The sequence below is a fragment of the Chiloscyllium plagiosum genome, chromosome 13, assembly GCF_004010195.1.
Source record: "Chiloscyllium plagiosum isolate BGI_BamShark_2017 chromosome 13, ASM401019v2, whole genome shotgun sequence".
Taxonomy (NCBI): Eukaryota; Metazoa; Chordata; class Chondrichthyes; order Orectolobiformes; family Hemiscylliidae; genus Chiloscyllium; species Chiloscyllium plagiosum.
This window is the reverse complement of record NC_057722.1, coordinates 55343352-55366304: the sequence shown is the minus strand read 5'-3', so window position 1 is coordinate 55366304 and position 22953 is coordinate 55343352. Positions and strand designations below refer to the sequence as shown.

At 40.1% G+C, this 22953-nt stretch overlaps 1 protein-coding gene across 1 annotated transcript; it reads right to left on the bottom strand.

Annotated features, from left to right (window-relative positions):
* Nucleotides 1-493: 493 nt before the first annotated feature.
* slc19a3b (solute carrier family 19 member 3b) lies at nucleotides 494-20937 on the bottom strand. Its single transcript, XM_043703022.1, has 5 exons — nucleotides 20788-20937; nucleotides 18328-19138; nucleotides 12551-12743; nucleotides 10541-10682; nucleotides 494-667 (listed from the first exon to the last, which is right to left on the bottom strand). The coding sequence occupies exons 1-5, from the start codon at nucleotides 20935-20937 to the stop codon at nucleotides 494-496; spliced, it is 1470 nt and encodes a 489-aa protein (XP_043558957.1).
* Nucleotides 20938-22953: the final 2016 nt, after the last annotated feature.

Here is a 22953-nt window from a genome sequence, read left to right as displayed (position 1 = left end):
TTGAAGAAGATAGTTACTGTAATAAATTCCCCATCTAAATCCTACCATATACTGCTTAAAATAATCTGCTTCCCAGACAAAAGTTGCTGTCAGTAGACTTCATCTGACACTGGCAGGTAGTTTTAGAATGAATGATCTTTGTACGGGCTAGCTGTCTCTTCTCACAAGAAGCAGCGAGGCAGGTGGGAATTAGATGATATCTATTTAAAATGTTCTATATAATGCAGGGCAGGAAGTTGAGGTGGGAGTGTTCAACCAATTGGTTTTTCATATTAGTTTCCTGTGTAAAGCTGAATTAATTGCACACAGGGCTCTTGTTCATATATATTACCCTAATAACAACCAGATATGCTGTGTAATTACATTTCACTTGAGTCAACATGGACTTTGGCACGTTTCAGGAACAGCAGAGTGCAACCCAAGTACAATTCTACATCGGAAAAATCAGGTGGCTGTGTGATGCATTTCTTCCCATCCAGCTTCCTTATTCCATTTATAGTTTAGTGCTCATACACATCTGTTGAGTTGGAGGATCCAAAGTAATAGATGGGAAGTCTTCTTTCAGATTCCTCCTCTTGCTTCTCAATCTGTGTTGAATGAAGGTGTGCACCCCTTTCAGCAGGAAGATGCCAGCAATCAAGGCATAGAGACTCCCATAAATCAGAAACTGGAGAATAAATGAGGCAGATATTGGTTTTTCCAATGAAACATTTTTGAGACCATTGAGAGAAAGAGAAAATATTGCGACAATTAATTTCAATCAGTTATTATAGAATTAATGATACTTAGAGTTATACTTTTAACTTCGGTTCTGTTAACAGGGTTAATATTGTTGTTCAAGTGACTTTAGATACATTTGTTTGAGTTCAATTAGAACTCTGAACCAATAAAAAAGGTCAACCATTAATCATGAAATCTTTTCAGTGAAAGCAGTTGTAAAAATACAACTTTCACTATTTACTTTTTACTAAAATCTCTTCAGCTTTTCAAATTCTGGTGTTCATTCTGTGATCATTAACGTTGCAATCGATCGATCTGTCTCTCTATTTTATTCATTTGCTCCTCTCACAATCAAATCACTTTGTAAATAAAGATTTCATTCTAGAATCTAGTTGCCTGGAATTATTTACTGGAAGTGAATTAATAAATTCCTTATACGGTGTCAAAACGTGGAGTAGACATGCTATTGGATATGCAGGTAAGCCTGGTGATGGCATTCTGCAGAAATTGGGGGTAAGAGGTTGGATTTGAGATAAAAATACATAGAACCACCTGGAAGAAAGGTGCCTGTACAGGTGAGACTCCCTCAGTCTGTGGAAAGGCTGCTAGGTTCAACTGAATTGGCCCAATCGTTGGTGGTCTTCCTGCCTTGCTGAAATATTAATGAGGGAGGGGGCAGGGAATGAGTACAGTGCTGCTCAGTCACACTCAATTTTTTGTTGTCTCCCTTCTGCCAGCTCAATTCCTGGGATGGCCACAACATTCTCCCCTAAGCTGCTGAAATATATTGAAGCCAGCATAATTCTCAAATAGACAATCTACAGCAGCTTCACAGAATATTAGGTCCCTGGTGCTGTGAGGCAGCAAGGCTAACCACTGAGCCACTGTGCCACCCACTTTTTCTGCACGTTTGGACAGTGGGAGGAAACTGGAGCACCTGGCGGAAACGCACACAGACACACTGAGAACATACAAACTCCACACAGTCACTGAAGGCTGGAATCGAGCCTGGGTCTCTGGTGCTGTGAGGCAACAGTGCTAACCACTGGGCCACCATTCTATAAATACTGGTGAAATTTCAGCAACTCAGGGGTATGTGAATTGCCTCAAATCAGTCTGATTCAGCAATGGAGACTGCAGTTCCACTTCTATCACTTCAGCTAGGTATAACCGCTCAGACTAGAAGTACTGATGATATGTTCATGCCATCCTTGCCTGAAGACCTTTCCTCAATTCACTTGTGGGATGTGGGATGTGGGGGGTGGGTGTCGCTGGCTGGCCAAAAAGATATGACATACTAAATCCATGCCTTCTTCTTCACTCTAATGGCCTTATATGAGCAGGCAGCTGTTGCATCCTCAATAAGGCTATCTTGGATAACATGGTTTACGGTCACGCTATATCTGGATCAGCCTGACTTAGCAGATGTTCCAGTGGACTCCTGCCAATACTTATTATAGATTTTAGGAAGGTATCAGTTGGTTAGGACATAGAACATAGAACGTTACAGCGCAGTACAGGCCCTTTGGCCCTTGATGATGCACCAACCTGTGAAACCAACCTGAAGCTCATCAAAACTACACTATTCCATTATCATCTATATGTTTATCCAATGTCCATTTAAATGCCCTTAAAGTTGGTGAGTCTACTATTGTTGCAGGCATGGTGTTCCACGCTCTTACTACTCTCTGAGTAAAGAACCTACTTCTGACATCTGTCCTATAACTATCACCCTCAATTTAAAGCTATATCCCCTCATGCTCGCCATCTCCATCTGAGGAAAAAGGCTCTCACTGTCCACCCTATCTCATCCTCTGATCATTTTACATGCCTCTATTAAATCACCTCTCAAATTTCTTCTCTCAAACAAAAACAACCTCAAGTCCCTCAGCCTTTCATCAAAAGACCTTCCTCCATACCAGACAACACTCTGGTAGATCTCTTCTGCACCCATTCCAATGCTTTCACGTCCTTCCTGTAATGTGGTGACCAGAACTGTATACAATTCCCCAAGTGTAGCCCTACCAGGATTTTGTACAGCTGCAACATGATCTCATGGCTCTGAAACTCAATCCCTGTATCAATAAAAGCTAACACACTGCATGCCTTCTTAACAACCCTATAACCTGGGTGGCAACTTTCAGGGATCTATGGAAATGGACACCGAGATCTCTCTGTTCATCCACACTACCAAGAATCTCACCATTAACCCATGACTCTGTATTCCTGTAACCCCTTCCAAAGTGAATCACCTCACAATTTTCTTCATTGAACTGCTTTTGCTAACTCTCAGCCCAGCTCTGCAGCTTATCTATATCTGTCTGTAACCTGCGACATCCTTCGGCACTATTGACAACTCCACCGACTTTAGTGTCATCTGCAAATTTACTAAGCCATCTTTCTACACCTTCATCTAGGTCATTTATAAAAATGACAAACAGCAATGGCCCCAAAACAGATCCTTACGGTACACCACCAGTTATGAACTCCAGCATGAACATTTCCCATCAAGCACCACCCTCTATCTTCTTCTGACCCAAACCGCTAAATCACCCTCAATCCCATTCCTCCTTATTTTCTGTACCATGGGGAACCTTATCAAATGCTTTACTGAAATCCATTTACACCACATCCACCTGTTTGTTCACTTTCTCAAAGAACTCAATAAAGTTTGTGAGGCACGACCTACTCTTTACAAACTGTATTGACTATCCCTAATCAACTTATTCATTTCTTGATTATTATAAATCCTATCTCTTATAATCCTTTCCAACACTTTACCCACAACCAAGGTTAGGCTCACTGGTCCATAATTGCCAGGGTTGTCTCTACTTCCCTTCTTGAACAAGGGGACAACATTTGCCATACTCCAGTCTTCTGGCAATATTCCTGTACACAATGATAACATAAAGATCAAAGCCAAAGGTTCTGCAATCTCCTCCCTAGCTTCCCAAAGAATCCTAGATTAAATCCCATCCAGCCCAGGGGACTTATCTATTTTCACAATTTCCAGAACTGCTAACACATCCTCCTTATGAATCTCAATTCCGCTTAGTCTAACAGCCTGTATCTCAATATTCTCCTCAACCACATTGTCTTTTTCCAATGTGAATACTGATGAAAAATATTCATTTATATCCTCTCCTATCTCCTTGGACTCCACACACAGCTTCCCACTATTGTGCTTGACTAGCTGTAATCTTATCTAGTCATTCTTTTATTCCTGACATACCTATAGAAAGCTTTAGGGTTTTCCTTGATCTTACCTGCCATAGTCTTTTCATGCCCCCTCCTGGCTTTTCTTAGCTCTCTTTTTAGGTCTTTCCTGGCTAACTTGTAACTCTTAAGCACACTAACTGAGCCTTCAAGTCTCATTGTTACATACGCCTCCTTCTTCCTCTTAACAAGGGATCCAGCTTCTTTAGTACACCACACTTGACCACTTCTTCCCTGCCTGACAGGGAAGTAGCTGTACCTTGAACAAGCTCCACATTTCAATTGTTCCCATCCCCTGCAGTTTCCTTCCCCATCCTAGGCATCCTAAATCTTGCCTAATTGTGTCATAATTGCCTTTCCCCTAGCTATAACTCTTGCCCTGCAGTATTTTACTATCCCTTTCCATCGCTAAAGTAAACCTAACTGAATTGTGGTCACTGTCACCAAAGTGCTCACCTACCTCCAAATCTAAAACCTGGCCTGGACTCTGACACCATGACTAACAATGCCACATCTCCCCCTCTTTTACCACCTTCTCTGTTCTTACTGAAACATCTAAACCCTGGAACCTGAAACAACCATTCTTTGTCTCTGCTCCATCCATGTCTCCAAAACGGCCACAGCATCAAAGTCCCAGGTACCGACCCATGCTGCAAGTTCACCCACATTATTGCAGACGTTCCTGGTATTGAAGTAGACACACTTCAAACTACCTTCCTACCTGCCAGTACACTCTGATTTATGAACTCACTACTCTCAACCTCCTGTACACTGGAGCTTCAATTCAGGTTCCCATCTCCCAATTATGATTAGTCAGGTAGAAATGAAAGTGGCAAATTGAGTTTAAACCAGGAAATAGAAACTGATCACTTTGGTGAAGGCAAGAGAGTACTTAACATATGATAGGACATTGAGAAATGTGTTATTAAAGTTCTAGTGTCGGGGATGTATCAGGTATGAGGGATGATAGGATGATGGTCAATGTACACTAATTTATTTTTGTTATCTTGTTCTTTTAAACCTGCCATAGCGTTCCAGATTACCTCTGTATTTGACAGCCCCAACAGCTGCTTCTGAAATTCCTCAAAGTCCAGCAAACCAGACTCTCTGTACAACTCATCAGGGTGGAACCAAAACTAGAGCATCCATGGTACAATTACACGGGAAATATTTGTAGAGTCAGAATTTTCAGGACTTTGCACTAATGAGCCAAGAGCAAAATTTCAATCAGAGAATGCAATACAGCACTAAGCTTAGAGGGAAATAAGTACAGGAGTGAAATTAAAGTGAGGATTAGGAAAACAAGGTGAGGGTATGAAACAATATTGGCAATAAAAATCAAGCTAAAAACAAATTATGAAAGACATGAAAACAACTAAATAACTTAGCAAAGAGTTGGGCTTATTTCAAACTCAGAACGTATGTTGAAGGTGGAAGAAGTTGCCTGGATCTTAACAAATACCTCAGCCTGAATTTTCATGCTGATGTGCTCTCCATCTAAGTGAAAAATCTGGCAAATACTCAGATATTTGATGGTATAAGCTTCGAGAAAGGCATGAAATATGGAGGAGTATAGCACCTTTGAAAGTAGATAAATTGTTAACTCCAGATGTTGCTAAGGGAGATAGTGGAGAAAGTATCACTTTGCAATCCTTTCTGGCTGCATCTTTGGTGTTGGAGGACAATTGTTTATAAAGGAAGAAAGATTTGGATTTAATAATTACAGGCCAGCCAGCCTAACCTTGGTCCTGGGCAAATTATCATAAAATAAATTCCTGGAGGCAGTATGAAATTGTCATGTGGAAAGGTAGACAGCAAATGGGTAATGCTCAACAGGATGTTCTTGTGATAGGAAGGTTTTTTTCAAATGGGGTTCACCAGGTATTAGATTCTATACTTTTCTGGTACAAATTTCAATGATTTTGACTTCAATGTAGGACTTAACTTCTAAAGGAGATAGCTGAAGAGATAGTGGTGATCTTTCAAGCATCACTAGAATCAGAGAAGGTCCCAGAGCATTGGAAAATTGCTAATGTGACACCCCTGTTTAAAAAGGGATTAATGCAAAAAATGGACGATTACAGACCAATTAGCCTAGTCTTGGTCATGAGTAAGATCTTGGAATGCGTTGTTAAGGATGAGATTCCTGAATACTTGGAAGTGCATGGTAAAATAGGGCAAAAACAGCATGGCTTCATCAAGGGGAGGTCATGCCTGACAAATCTGCTAGAATTCTTTGAGGAAGTAATAAGCAGGTTAGACCAAGGAGAGCCAATGGATGTTATCTACCTGGACTTCAAGACGGCCTTTGACAAGGTGCTGCACCGAGGCTACTGAGTAAGATGAGGGCCCATGGTGTCAGAGGCAAGGTGCGAGCATGGATGGAAGCGTGACCATCTGGCAGAAAGCAAAGAGGGGGGATAAAAGTGTCTTTCTTATGATGTCAGCCTGTGACAAGTGGTGTTCCACAAGGCTCAGTTTTGGGACCACAACTCTTCACTTTATGCATTAACAATCTTGGTGAAGGAACTGAGGGCATTCTGACTAAGTTTGTAGACAATACAAAAATAGGTAGGGTGACATGAAGCGTTGAGGAGGCAGGGAGGCTGCAAAAGGATTTCGACAGATGAGGAGAGTCGACAAAGAAGTGATAGGTGGAGTACAATGTGGAAAAGTGTGAGGTCATGCACTTTGGTAGGAAGAATAGAGGTCTGAAGTACAAAGAGACTTGGAAGTTCTAGTCCAGGATTCTCTCAAGGTAAACTTGGGGTTGAGTCAGTAGTTAGATATTCAAATACAATGATGGTGTTTATTTTGAGAGGACTTGAATATAAAAGCAAGGATATACTTCTGAAGGTCTATAAGGCCCTGGGGGTCAGACCACATTTAGAGTATTGTGCACAGTTTTGGGCCCTATATCTCAGGAAGGATACACTGGGCATGGATCGTGTTCAGAGGAGGTTCATTACAACGGTCCCAGGAATGAAAAGCTTAACATATGAGGAATATTTGCGGAATCTGGGCTTATACCCGATGGAGTTTAGAAGGATGAGAGGGGGCTTCTAATTGAAACATACAGAACACTGAATGGCCCGGACAGACTGGATATTGGGAAGATGTTCCCATTGGTTGAAGAGACTAGAACCCGAGGGTATAGCCTTAGAGTAAATGGAAGACCTTTTAGAATGGAAATAAAGAGAAACTTCTTCAACCAGAGAATGGTGAATCTGTGGAATTCATTGCCAAAGAAGGCTGTGGTGACCAGGTCATTGAGTATATTTCAAACTGAGATAGATAGGTTCTTGAGTATCAAGGGGACAAGGGTTACAGGAAGAATGGGGTGGAGAAACAGGCTGTGGTGACCAGGTCATTGAGTATATTTCAAACTGAGATAGATAGTTCTTGAGTATCAAGGGGATCAAGGGTTACAGGAAGAATGGGGTGGAGAAACTGATCAGCTATAATTGAATGGTGCAGCAGACCCAATGGGCTGAATGGTCTAATCTCTCCTCCTATGTTTTATGGTCTTATGATTCCATGGTGGCAGAGTAAAGGAGCTGAACCTGGGGCTCATTGGCTTTCCTCCTTTTTGTTTCTTTTTTCGACTTATTCTCTTTTTCTTCCTTTTTCTTTATTCTTTGCTTTTTTAAATTTAAAGCCTAAAGAGCAGTGAGGGAAGAAATAGGTCTCCGGTAGCAGTGGCAGTGGCAGCAACACAAGTACAAGCCGGGCACAGTCCCAGCCCAGCCCAGGGTCTCCCACTGAATGAGGAGTAGGTCCCTGGCTGGCTCCCATGGACTGGAAGACCAGGTCGGGCCAAGGGTCCTGGTCTGCAGCTCGGCCCCTGAAGGAGCAGAAGCATTGACAAAAGGAACGGACAGTGGATCAGTGGCTGCGTCTAGAGGAGCATCTGATTGGGGAACAGGAGGATCCGCCCGGCTCAGCGCCCTGGAGTGGCAGCCTCGATCAGACATGGCGGAGACTTCTGACCCAGTATTCCAGCGATCATGGCCATCTTGTCCCAGCCTTTCCCAGCATGACATCCTCATCCCAGAATGGCAATCTCATCCCGGAATGGTGATTTTGTTCCAGAATGGTGATCTTGTCCTGGAAAAATAATATTAACCTGGAATGGCAATCTCATCCAAGAATGGTATTCTTGTCCCGGAATGGTGATCTTGTCCAGGAATGGCATTTTCATCCAGAATAGTGATTTCTTCCTGGAATGCGATCTCATCCAGGAAGGCGTTCTTATCCTGGAATGGTGTTTTCATCCCAGAATGGTAATCTTGTTCCAGAATAGCGATTTTATCCTGGAATAGTGATCTCATCTAGGAACGGCGTTCTTATTCTGGAATGGCGATTTTGTCCTGGAATGGTGATCTCATCCAGGAATGACCTTCTTGTCCCAGAATGGCATTTTTGTCCAGGAATGGCAATTTCGTCGTGGATTGGTCTTCTTGTCCAGGAATGGCGTTTCTGTCTCAGAATGGTGATCTCATCCTGGCAGCATCTTCAGTGTATTCCATTGTTCCTTAATTGACGTTTCCTGAGCCCAGGAGCTGTTAACTGAACTGTAGTGAACTTTGTTTTTATTATGTTTTACTTCTTTTACTTTTATTATGCTTTAATTCTGTCATTAATACAGGTGCCATGGTATAGCCACTTATAAAACTTTTCACTGCATTTTTCATGTAACAATGCACATGATAATAAATTTCTATTCTCTTCTAAATATTGGTCAAGTGTGTCATTGTGAAGAAGATGGCTATGGACTGCAGGAAGGTATCAATAGACTCATCAGGTGGAAATAAAAATGGCAAATTTCGAGAATTTGGAGCAATCTCTTTTGTACAGACGAACAGGCCAAAGTGGAACATAACAATTGACAGAAGAGTGAAGTGCACAGACAAACAGAAGAACACTGGAAGGAATGTCCACAGGTCCCTTTACAAGTACCATATGTCAATTCAGAAATGGGTCACAAACCGATGGGGTTTATATTTCAGAAAATCTGACTGTTGTCAGCCCATAAGCAGCAAAACAAGCAAGTCAATGTCGAGTGAGTTGGTAGCAGTAATGATGCATTCTTTCTGCAGCAGATCACGGCACCTTCTTCATTCGAATATGTATTATAAACAGGAGTGTTAATCTTGAGTAACCAAGACAATGATATGACTCTTCACTCTGATGCACAAGCAACTCGGATACAGGGAACATCCTTTTAAAGTTTGCTGATGCCACAAACTTTACAAAGCACTAATTGAGTATTGCTGGAGAAATGTCACCTCTTGTTAATGTTTTTATCTTGCATTCATCAGGAGAATTAGCAAGAATACTGCAATATTGAAAATTTTCAAAATAATGTGTCTTTTTTTCAGCAATACTCACATTCTGTACAATGACAGGACTGAATAGTGATGAAGGCAGTTACAGGCTTAGGATGACACTGACAGTATGCTGAAATAGGAGGGAGCATTGCAGATGATGTTCAAGTTGGGAAAGTAAAAAGACCTGTGAATCTGGAGGATTAAAATGGAAATACAACAAACTATAAACAGCATGATTTTGAAAAGTAGATGAGTGGAGCTGATCTTACTGTCCACATATACAATTTTTTAAACTTTACAGGATAACTTAAGGAAGTGGCCTTAAAAATGGTTGATTTAAGTTTATAAACAGGGGAAAGAATAAAGCCATCTTGCTAGAACTTTATAAATGACTGGTCTTGCGTCAGCTGGTGTACTGTGGGCAACTTTGGACACTACACCATAGGAAAGATGTCAAGGCTTGAGAAAGAACATAACAAAAGGTAGTCAGTATTTTATGAGGGAATATTTCAATATTCTTTCACAAGATGAAGTGTCACTAGACCTTGCAATAAGTGCCGACATTCAGCTTGCTCTTCTAATCATTTACTGTGCTTCCAAGTGAACCTATTTTTAATTATTTGTTCATGGGCTATTGGCATCACTGGCAAGGTGAGCAATTATTGGTGATCTCTAACTGTCCTTGAGAAGGTGTTGCTAAACCGTCTTCTTGAACTGTTGCTGTCATTGTGGTGTAAGTCACAGTGATGTTAGGAAGGCATGGAGAAAGAATAGTTTCAGGCTGGAAAAGTCAGAGCTTTTCTGAAAACAGAGAAGGTGGCACTATGGAGGTTTACACGAAAATGAAATGTTTTGTTACTCAGATTGGATGAGGGTCAATAACTAGATTCAAAGTTATTGGAAAATATGTAGTGCCAGTTGATAAGATATCTTTAAATCATACAGCTTTTGGGATCTGAACAACTACACCTGAAAATGTGGTGATATCTGATTCTATTAATAACTTATCAAACAAGACCCACAGTTTATGAGAAGATGAAGAAATATTAGAATTTTGGATAAAATGTGGGGTTGTGTACTTCAGCACTGTAGCTCTTCCAAAGAGCAAGTACATGATGGGCTGATTGGACACCATCTGTGCTGTGGGTTTCAGTAATTTAATGACTAATGTTATCATGTTAGAACAATTCAGCACATGTTGTTGATAAAGAATTTAATCAGATTGTCAGAACTTTATTGAGGCAAACGTAAAGACAGATCAATAAGTAGATTACCTGGGTAACAACGTCAAGCCCCAGACCGCTTGAATCAACTACAACAATAGTCAGGATGGTCTGAAGTATTAGTGCCATGCAGTTGTTTACTCCAAACAGCAAGGCATAACGTTCCATACAAAGGTTTGATGCAATATGGAATCTGGGAATCAATAAAACAGAATTGTCTCTCATGTTGAGTTGAAATTTGTCAACAATTTCTGTGAAAAAAGGGCAGTTTGATCAAAATTTGGTCTTTGCTTGTAACTAAATTTGAGTAACAAGCACAAGGATAGTGAAACCACCCAGGGTAAAGCAGCCTATTTGATTGGCACCACATTTACAAAAGATTATTCACTGCACCCTCAATGCAGATTAGCAGTAGTGGGTACCATCTTCAAGATGCAATGCAGATATTCACCTAATGCTCCTTTGACTGCACCTTTCAAACCCACAGCTACTCCTGTCTCGAAGGACAAGGACAGTAGATACGCAGGAATGCCACCATCTGCAATTCTCCTTCAAGCCAACCACAATCCTGACTTAGAAATATACTTGATGTGGAGGTGCTGTTGTTGGACAGGTGGACTGAGGAAGGAGCAGGGGCTCTGAAAGCTTCCGTTTTCACATAAGCCTGTTGAACTATAACCTGTTGTTTTGTGATTTTTGACTTAGAAATATATTAATATTCCTTTAGTGTTGATCTGTCAAAATCCTGGAACATCCTCCCTCTCTTACGGGCTTGTGGGCAATGTTCCTTCTAAGGTGTGCGGCACATGGTGATTGCCATCCCGATGCCATTCAGCATTGACTTCTGGTTTTGGAGGGCCACACAAATGAAATCAAAATTAGCAGCAATGCTGACTGTGTGTCCCCCTACAGCAAATGGACTGCAATGGGAAACTCAAGGGAACTTTAGAATGGGCAATAAATGCTGGTCCAGCCAATGATATCCACATCCTGTGAATAAGTACAAAACAAATCCCTAATTGTGATGCTATTAAGATTGCCACAAGTAGAATCAGTTACAAAATGGTCAAACATCATTATAGTAATGACTTTATGTCAGTTCTGGCTAAAATACAGAATTAATTGTGAGGTGGTATCTTAGGAATCAATCAATATTAGTATCAGTTGCAGATATCAAGTTAAAAGAAGCTGCACAATACAAGTTAGCTCTTCTTGCCTTTTAAAACAATTTTAGGAGAACAATTTAACGAAAAGGAAATCAGAGTGGATTTTCAACTTTACTGTTAGGGAGAAGCACAGAATGAAAAATCTATCAAGCAAGTTTGCTGACCATCTTCAGAACCCATTCCTTTTTGTTTCCAAATTGAATTGAATATTGTTCCCATTCTGGCCTCTATTAATCTTTGTTATTTTTTAACTAGGAGAATCGAAGGATTTGTGGCATTATCCCTACCTGGAGGCCAGAAACTCTAGGCTCGAGTCTCAGGCCAGGACTAGCCAGCTTTGGAAGGAATGTCCACATTGTGGTTCAATCAGCTGGGAGTCCTTGCAGTACCACTCCACTGTTCTCCAGAGGGGGGGAGTTAAAGTATGTGACAACATGCTAAAAAAAGGTGAAGAAAATTATCAAAGTTTGGATGGTGTCTGATTATTTTGTGCAATTTAAGCTCAGAGTGTGAGATTCTTGTGACAGATTGTGGACATGTTAGATAATCAATAAGGAAGTAATCTCCCACAAAGGACTAAGCAATTGTTACTGAATTTCATCCTCTGCTCATTTTAACATAACGATGGATTGTCATTTTTTTCAAAGGAACAGTTTCATCTTTAAAATTTCTATAACTGATCCTAACATAATACAACTAAACATATCCAAGGGCTTCCTCCCTAACAACTGCTAATGCTGTTATGTTGTGAATAATGTTTGGGAAGGCCTGGTAGCTGGTGGTCTGCCTTTTGTCTAAGCTGGGAACAATGCCTGACATTGAGGGAAGGAATGAGAAATAACATTAAAATAGTGTGGGAGTTGGACATACAGTCAGAAACCTTAGCTGTACTCACGTGGTTATGGTAATAAGCAGCATGTATGAGGCTTTGAATATCATATAACCAACATAGCAAACCCAGATGTTATTTGTAGTGTCCATGATGAATAGAGCAGCACTGCTAACTCCTGAGAAGATTCCCAGCACCAGTTCTCCCCAGACAGCCCAATCCAACGTAATATATCCCACGCCAAAGGAGGTAATGGCACCTATAAATGGTGAAAGTAACAAATCAAATCTTCAGCCACTATTGCAGTGCAGTTACTGAGGAATTAGGATAAAATCTATGGGTTAACATATTGTTACAACTAGTGGGCAGATGAGCAATTGCATTAAGTATTCATCAAGTAATATTGTTCACAAATAATTTTTAACCTTTTGATTTGAGAATTGCTTTAAATTTCTGACCAGGGCATTGTAGGAAGCTTATTATATTATTCTTCACAACTCTATCATTATTTCATATCTAAGGGGCTGAAAGGTGAAGTTGTAAATTGAAAAGAACTGAATTTGGATTTGGAATAAAATTGAAGTTAATTCTTATGTATTAAACAGCCTTGTTTCCTTAATTTCAATTCCATTTATTTACCAACATTAAACAGTTTAAACCCATGAAATGGTAAACTGGTCAAATCAAAATTGTGCAACATATGTACTATGGAGAACCAAAACCCAGCATATTGTAGCCAACCTTGATAAACTAGTGTGAAAGCAACTTAAAACAAACATGCATCTTATGCTCTTTTTCTAAAATCAAAACTTTCAAGTTTTTAAATTGGAGTAAACTGAGTTTGTGACCATCCTTAGGGCTGCATTTTTCTTATTGTGGTCATCTTTTATTTTAATTATTTGTTACTGGGGTATGGGAGGCTAGGCCAGTCCTTATTGTGCATCCAGAATAGCCCTTTAATTGAGTGGGTTGCCAGGCCATTTCAAAATGTAATTCAGAGCCAACCACATTGCTGTGTGTTTTGCGTCACATTTAGGACAGACCAAGTAGGATGTCAAACCTCCTTCCTTAATGGGCAGTAGTGAACCAAATGGGCTTTTATGACAATTCAAAGTTTGTGAGAAGATTTATGACAATGGTTACCATTAGGCTAGCTTTTTTTAATTCCAACTCAAATCTCAGCATCTATCATGCTCCAATTCAAATCCTTATCGTCAGAACAGTGGCCTGGTATTCTGGATGATTAGATTCAGTGTTATAATGACTATGCCACCACCTCCTCAATGATATTTCTAATCAATCCAATCAGCTATGTTGTGCTACACATCAGGAATAGATGGGACTTAAAACTAGGCCTCTCGATCAAGAGGTAGCATCTTGAGAGTTATCCAGTGGTTGATGTGCAGATATTTTCTAATCAACCTGTTCAGCACAGTTATGACACACCACTTCACCTCTAGAGCAGGTGGGTTTTGAACTCAGGCCTCCTAGCTCAGAGGTAGGGACATTATTGGTACACCACAAGGGTTCCTCATCTCAGCATTGATATTTCAAATCAACCCGATACTCACCAGCTTCAGTATAATTGAAATATACAAATAATGATGATGTAACTGATAATGTTACGCTTGCATCAGCAAAATAGATCAAAAGAAGAGATCAGATTGGAGAGCGAAGAGGCTTGTAAAAGGGAGAGGTCTTAGACACTACACTAGAGAGCTGAATCCATTAACCTATAATGCATAATGTAAACAAAGAGTATGAAAGTAATGAAGAACATGAGAAATACGTATTCTAGGATAAGGACAAAGTGGGAATACCAGAGACTAAGAGGATCAGTACCTCAGTAAAAGGCAGATCACTCTAAGCATGTGTATGCCATTACCCATGGCTCAGAGATACTAAGAAGTATCTAACAATGCCTGCAAAAGTGTTGACATAAAACATGGAATAAACCAATAGCTGACAGGTGTCATTCCAGGGCCTCACACCATGTGGCATGCTATAGGGAAAATTCATATCTTATAATTTTGTGAGATCAGGAATTTCTTTCCCTTTCTCCACAGAATACAGCAAATCAAACAGTGTTGGAGACTGGTGCCTCACTGATGAGAGTAGAACTGATGGCTTTGTTATCAACGTGCAGTGCACAGAACATTAAATGAAAGGCTGAATCTTGTTTTTTTTTTGGATAAGTCCACTTTGAATTGGGCTTTTTGGAGGGTTTTTTTCACTTCAAGGCATAGTGGGGTTCAATTGCAGTATATTAACAAAAACCTCATTAACCACCTACCACCCTTATTGTTGCATCCATCACATCCGACCCTGGTCCCATTTTACCATGTGCCATTTCCAGAACGCCATGCCACTTAGCAGATATGTGCTGAAAGACTGGTACCACGTGAGGCTGCACCATCTGCAGAAGGTAACTCCATACCTTGATAAGCACTGGCATTCCATAACTACCTTGCTTATCAAAAGCATTTCTGGAAGATGTTGGAGTAGGAGAAGAAGGCAGCACAATTCTGCAATACGGATCTACAGTTTATCGTTAAGGGGATAATACAAAGTAGATTGATGAGGCGCACTGTCATTACACAAAGATGTACACTCCCTTGACTGAAGATTGCTGACCAGCCATGCTGGTTGCGTAACTGTGCTAAGTGGCACAGAAAGGCAAGACATGGCATGGATATATTGTGAGCAAGCAGGTTGGCACTAAGTGAGCAAGTACTGAGAAAACAAGTAAACAACCCTGAGATGTAACTTGGCTCAATCCTTCAGCTGGTTCCTGTCTTCCTGCAGCCAATTGCAGCCCTCCAATGCTAGCTGCCAGTGCACCCAACAATACGAGTCTCTGTTTTCAGAGTGCATTGCCAGTGTATCAAAGAGGTGCCATGATGTTTGTAAGGGGTTGAAGCTACCAGATGGACAATAGGTTTGTAAGGCTAGTACCTGTGGATTGTGATTTGAGCTGCAGTTTGGACAAATGCAATATGGAGATTGTTCAAAGCAAGCAGTAAATTGAATATACTAGGTTCCCACTCTGGTTTCCACATCGAGTCCTCTCAATGTCTTCCTTGTTTAGTGTGGTTAGTAAGATAAGAAGATGAATATTAATGAGTCAAGTTGGGCTGTCAAAATGTTATTTAATAACCAATAATCCCCTTAATTGGCAAATCACCACTGTCTAGCAAGAGACTCACCACTTCACTTGTGAAAAGGATAAAAGATGGTGTGAGATGCTATAGATATTAATATGTACTTTGCTGGACCTCTTATCTAATTCTACCACTCATGTCACAATAGTCCATATCACTCAGACCCCTATAAGATTCTGCCTTTGATATTTACAAATTTGCAGCTTCCTTTTGGGGCACAGTGGCTCAGTGGTTAGCACTGCTGCCTCCCAGCACCAGAGACCTAGGTTCAATTCCAGCCTTAGGCGACTGTCTGTGTGGAGTTTGCACATTCTCCCCATGTCTGCGTGGTTTTCTTCCAGGTACTCTGGTTTCCTCCCACAGTCCAAAGCTGTGCTGGTCAGGTGAATTGGCCATGCTAAATTGCCCATAGTGTTAGGTGCATTAGTCAGAGGGCAAATGGGTCTGGGTGGGTTACTCTTCGGAGGGTCGGTGTGGACTGGTTGGGCCGAAGGGCCTGTTTCCACACCGTATGGAATCTAATCTAATAAATTTAAATTACCAAGTCAGCTCAGCAAGAAACAGAATTAACTTCTTACTATCTAATAACTCCTGATAATCGGTAAAGTTCTCATTCATTTCTCCTGTTACATGGAATCTTGCTGAAGGTGTGCCTCTTAGGTGGTACTAATATATATACATTACAATAATGTTTTACAAATGCAGATAGGATGCATTTTATAAGCAATCCTAAATGACTTTGAGATAATAAAAAATGTCATTGTAAATGTCAAATGTAATTTTTTTAATTAAATAGACCAGAGGTCAGAATTTTACAATGTGATATATTTTTTATGATGTTAGAGAACTACCTTTGATTTGTGATGCTATATTATTGTTAGATAGGTTACTTAGCAATTTTGTACATGTAGGAATGCTTATTTTCCAGTATTGGTAAGTTGTTTTCTTGGATATATTCATGTCATCTGATCGTTTTAGTGTGATGGAACTCTTATTGGGTTTATTGGATAGAATGTTTCCTGTGTGAACATAGAACATGCAGCAGTACAGTACAGGAACTGGACCTTCAGTTCACAATGTCTGTGGAGACCATGATACAATTCTAAACTAATCCCATGTGCCTGATCATGCTCCATATCCCTCTAATCATTCCCTGTTCATACGTCTGTCTAAATGCCTCTTAAACTTTGCTATTGTATCTGCTTATAGCATCTCCCCTGGCAGCCCGTTCCAGACACGCCCACTACCGTCTGTGTAAAAGCTTTTCCTTGCACATCTCCTTTAAAATTTCCTCCTCTCATCTTAAACCTACGTTCCCTAGTCTTTGACATTATCCACCCTATCTAGGATCTCATAATTTTATATACTTCAATCAGATTGCTCTTCAGTCTCTGACACTCTACAAAACCAATACTAGTTTCTCCAAACTCTCCTTATAGCTAATGCAGTCCAATCCAGGCAACGTCCTGGTAAACCTCTTCTACACCCTTTCCAAAGCCTTTACATCCTTTCTGGAGTGCAGTGGCCAGAACTGCACACAGTATTCCAAATGTGGGTTGATCAAAAGCCTAGACAATTGCAACGTGACTTGCCAACTTTAATACTCAATGAATACAGATGAAGGCAAAAGTCTTCTTTACCACCTTATCTACTTGTGTTGCCACTTTCAGAGAGCTATGGACTTTGACACCAAGATCTGTTGGTGTATTAGATCCCTCTGGTCCGAAGGATCCAGAAATTTTCAGTACACTTGCCTCTTATATCTGACTCCCAAAATGCACCACCTCACACTTGTTCAGATTAAGCTCTGCAATGTAAAGATACTGAAAGCAACTCTGACAGCTGTTGTCAAACAGTAAGTAAATTGGATGTGATATCAGGGTAGGATGCAAGATGGTAAGGGGTATATCGTGCCAGGTAGCTAGGGTGCCAACTAAGAAGGAGAATACTATAGGTAAGGATGTCAGATGAATTTGGCTAGGGTGCCTAGTTTGTCAGGTGGGTGATGTGCCAGCTATCATGTAAGAAGGATTCCTGCTCAGTAGGTTGCCAACTGGGGAGGACATAGTACACAAGGGATAAAGAGACAGATGAGCAGGAGATAAAGTGGCAGATAAATAGGCTGTTGTGGTGTAGGGTGCCAAGATGTAAGGTAAGTAGGGTCCCAGCTAGATAATGTACCAGTTAGGGATAGAGTAGGGTGCTTGGGGTGGGTTGGCAAATGAAGGGTACAGTACTAGGTAAGTAAGTTGCCAAATGATTCAGGAGTACAATGCCAAGTAAGTAGAGTGCCAAGCAGGTAGGGTACAGGTGAACGTATGCCAGAGGGTTTTTTGAATAAAGTTCTGGGGGATGTGTAGATGGAGGTGTGTGAAGTAATTATTGAGTCAGCTTAATAGTTACTCAGGAGTTAGACAATATATTTAATATGTGGCAAACAGTTTTGTAGTGCTTATTATTTCACTTAATTTCATTGGAGTCCTCTGAAAACCCTGATTTAAATTGAAAATTCAATTTTCCAGGCAATTCCTTTGGACTGGGGATTCTGTAGTGTCTCCATGTGCAACACGTAGCTAAACTAGCATAGCAACAGTTTGGCCAGAAAATCCGTGCCATTGAGTTTTGTGCAGCAATGTTTACATGTGTCATTTACAGTAATGTAACCTAAAATCAAAGCTGTACCTGTAAGAGTTGTCAGTGCCTCTACACCACCATTATACACAGAGACGTTCTTGGATGGTGCAATATGATCCCAGAGCACTTGAACATAATTGAAAATCTGATAATAGCCACAAGTAGCAATGGCCCACCAGAAAGACCAATAAAGCAGATTTCTTGATGAGTAACAATTCTTAAAGTCAGACCAAAGCTGCAGTATCATTTTTAGAAAAGTGTTTTTCTCCTTTATATTCAGCCAGTGGGTTAACCATTTTTGTTCAGAGAAGAAACTTTTCTCGGTGGATCCTTGCATATTTTTCTTGAAGTTCATACAGCCATTGGATATGTTTGATTTTATTGAGTCATTCGAGGATTTATCTGAGGATTGGAAGAATATGCTTTGCCTGGGCATGGGTAGTAAAAATGATGTTACCAGGGCTACAGTCACTGATCCCAATGAAATGACATTTAGATCGAAATAGGAGACAATATCCAGAGAAACCAAAAGTTGTGCCATTGTTGATCCCACTGTATAAGCAGTCAAAGTAATACTTCGGCAGTAACTGGTCACTTTCTGGTAATGCTCAGCATCAACAACACTATAAATATATGAGTAGTAAGCCACTTCTGTAGCTGATACAAGACCATTGTTGAATTGAAGATAGTGCATAGCCATCATTCCGTCTGCAAAGAGTAGCAATATATAATTAATCACCAAAGCAACACCTTGTATAATGATGACAGGCTTGTATCTTAGGTAGTCAGTGAACAAGAAGACTGGGATCAGTAGTGCCAAGAATGAATACGTCCAAATGGGGAACAATTGGTTCGTAACCTGATCAAAACAGAAAGTACTTTAAGTTTACTTGGATTTTGACCAGAACAGCCACAATCAATAAATTGTATTTTTAAATAGGTTATTGGTTATATTTGGAAATGATTCAATTGATATTACTGAGGAAGTGTGGAATAGAATATGTATTCCATGAATTGACAAGTAAATCAGTTGCTTGTTCTCAGCAATGTAGTCTGGCACATAATGTGGGACTGAAAGAATTTTGCATTGTCAGAGATGCAGCCTTCAAATGAAATGTTAAACTGAGAACCCATTTATTCTCTGAGCTGGAGAAGTTAAGCTGGAGATTATTCTTGATGCTCTGATGAATAAGAGTTTCTCAATCAAAATTGCAAAAACAGTTATTTGCCATTATCATATTTTTGTGTTCTTGCCATGTGTTAGTTGGTTTCTGCACTTCATATAATGATTTCATTTTAACAGGAACTTATTGACTGTAAAGTTTTTTTTCAGCAGATCTGGTGGCTTTCTTTCTATGGCATTTCTTTGTTATACATGAATTATGGTAAGTACAAGTGGGATATAGCCAACTGCTATGCCTGCTTACCGTGAATCCTGTTCTGATCACAGGTTGGCCAAAAGGCAAATTACAATCATCAGAGATAACATTTTAAATGGAAACTAAAGTCCTTCACAGATTGGATACTAGTCTCTGTGACCTTTTGTTTGTGGCATGTGACCTCCTTATGACTTTAAAAATCACACAACACCAGGTTATAGTCCAACAGGTTTAATTGGAAGCACACTAGCTTTCGGAGTGTCGCTCCTTCGTCAGGAACGACGCTCCGAAAGCTGGTGTGCTTCCAATTAAACCTATTTGACTATAACCTGGTGTTGTGTGATTTTTAACTTTGTACACCCCAGTCCAACACCGGCATCTCCAAATCCTTATGACTTGATTGACATGAAAAATAATATCCAAAATAATGAACAGAGATGACATAAGGTTTCACTATTCTTAAACACATTCTGTTTATAGGATGCCCATTTGTTAAATAGACTTTTCATGAATACATAAGTTATAAAACAGGAGTTTGAAATAAAAGTGATTTTGCTAAGTAGAAGTCACAACAACAGCTGAGTGTGCAGAATGTCTGAAAGTACACAGTGTAGCATTCTCACCTCTGAAAGTTGTGGGTTTTAGCCCAACTCTAGAAACATGAGTACTTAATCCAGGTTGACACATTATGCTGAAGGCGTGCTGCACTTGATAAGTTGTTAAACCCATTACACTCTCTCACACACTAGCTATATACCTCAATCAACTCCTAAAGCAGATTACGTGACCATTCATTTCATTACTCGTTGTCTGCAAATTGATTACTGTGTTTCCTACATTACAGTTCTAACTTTTAGAAATACAGTGTAGTGTTTTGGGACAATCTAAGGTTGTGAAAGGTGCAATAGAAATGCAAATTATTTCTTGCTATCATCAGAGAAATGGTCATTCTAAACCAACTGAAACCTTTAGAGACGAAAGAAAAACATTCCATATTTGAATTCATCCAAATGCATGTGCCCACATCAGCTAAAATAATTCTAAATCATATTTGTTTGAAACATAAGATAGTGAAATGTACAAATTCAATCATATTTTGTTTTTGTACTAGAATTTTCTGAATGCATACCTGATCAATGGTGAAATTTTTGTATGGTCCAACTAAATATGGTGTCAGAAAGGGCTCTGCAGGCTTCATTGTTGCAAAAAATCCATATGTGCATAAGACCAGTGTAGGATATACCCATTTCTTATCTCTCACTGTTTTCCAACAATCCATAGCTGTAAGGTTTGAAAAATCACAATTCTACGAAATGTCACTGATTGTCAACTCCTTTTCATCAGACTTCTGCAGTTCATTTGCAGACTATTGAAGTAGCTAAGCTGCCTCTTTTGAGGTGAGCTGACAGAATGGAAATGGAATTGATTAAATTGACTGGATTGCAATGCCTCGCTGAATTGAATGATTGGCTGCCTTACCCAATGATTTAATTACAAAACGTATTTCACCTTGGTTGGACTGAAACTTTGATCTCTTTGTGTATCACTTTATATGAATTTATGACTTTGAAGTTATTCGGAAGATAACAAAACACCATAAATTTACACTACCATTTGCTTTAATTCATCTATGTAACTGAGTCATTAAGTTCTCTTTGAGTCTGAGATTGATGATAAAACTGAAATGTAGAATATGATCAAAATGTGAAAAGAAACCAAAACTATAAACTGATCAAGAGTGAAAGCAATATCACCATTTATTGAAGAAATAGATTTATGAATAAATGCAGAAAAGTAAGCATGAATCCCAAACAATGAAATGTCCTAATTCCCTCCAAACTGCACTTATGAAAGTAGGTTGGTGATCAGAATTTTTTGAACAGGCTGAAACTCCATTTTGTAGAAGAAAGAGGATTGAGGTTTGACTTTTCCCATCCCATGAATGATATGGCAAGTCACTTGGGAGAAAATAGTGAGTTCAGAAAAATGAGATTCTTAATGTTAAGAAAAAAGTCTGATTCTTCAACAGTGGTTTGAACAGCAAAATGGAATCTTGCTAGTAAGGGTCAAGAGGTTGCTTACATCTCATTAGTACCTAATTTCACCGCATTGGTGTGCACTTTCTATTTTCCCACATGACAAGTAGAAACTAGGAGGCATCAATTCCCATATTGAAAACTATGTTAGGTATCTAACGATCTCCAGCTCACCACTTGCTCCTCCGATCTCCAGCTCACCACTTGCTTCTCCAAGCCTCCATCTTAGACAGCAGGCCATGTACAGTCCAAGATTGTGCAATGACTGTCCGCATCCTTTGTCCATGGACATTAGCGTCAGACACCAAACAGCCTCACCATATCATCATAGCATGTCTCTGACTCTGTTAAAATAAGTTTTCTATTTCAATACTATAATTTAGAGCTTAACGGGCACTTTTCATTATAATGCGTGGCAAGGATATTTTGCGTGAAGGAACAAGAACCCACCCTAGGGTTCATGCTTGTTCTCTTAATGTTCACTCACATTGCACTTGGATGCTCACAGCATCTCTGCCTTGCCTTTTTGCATGATACCATCTCATTCTGAACTTAAAGGTTCACAGTGCTTCTGTCTTGTCTTGCTGATTAGCACAAACACAAAGCCAAGTGCCTTTTCATGATTGTCAGCAGTGATTAGTCAAGGGGGTGACACACTGCTGTGTGGCACTATGCCATATCTATGGCACACCAGCACCACATACGTGGCAAACACTCTAGCAATGCTTTGATCAAATGGTCATATCTTAAAGTCTATGGGGAATAGCCCTTGGTCAAGTAAAAGGCTAATGTTGTCAGTCATGGATTCCATGTCAAGGGCAGTGTCTAATCTCAGTTTAGAGGCTTGAACACAGACAGTCAACTTTTTGTGATGGTCAGAATGTCTGTACCACTGCGGTCTGGAGAGTATACTATAGTAAGTCTTGCAGGCTCAGTGCAAAAACTTCAGGGTTTGCAGTAATCAGTTGAGGACCTGGACAGAAAGCTGTCAAGGGTCTGATCACTCATCACCTGGGGCTGTCCTGACAAGTCAGAGTCAGTCCTGGAAGTTATCTTAATGATGATCACAAGGTTGGCGGGGGGGGGGGCGCAGTGGAGGTGGGGTTATCAAGAGCACCTACTGTGGTAGGGAAATTGCATAAGTCATTTGTGGGAATTGGAGGCGGAAGGTTGAGATGTTGAGGGGACAATAATTGTGAAGGGGGAAACTCAACATAATGCTTTGGAGGAAATGAATAACAAGCATTGATACTATGCAG

Bases quoted from the DNA above. Each gene is read 5' to 3' on its own strand.
- slc19a3b (XM_043703022.1), bottom strand. From the start codon at position 20,937: ATGGATTGTTGGAAAACAGTGAGAGATAAGAAATGGGTATATCCTACA. The intron at 10,683-12,550 runs GTGAGTACAGCT...ATTGATTCCCAG, and splicing joins CTGCTTATTACCATAACCAC to ATTCCATATTGCATCAAACC. The intron at 668-10,540 runs GTAATCTACTTA...TTTATTCTCCAG, and splicing joins GGCTTGACGTTGTTACCCAG to TTTCTGATTTATGGGAGTCT.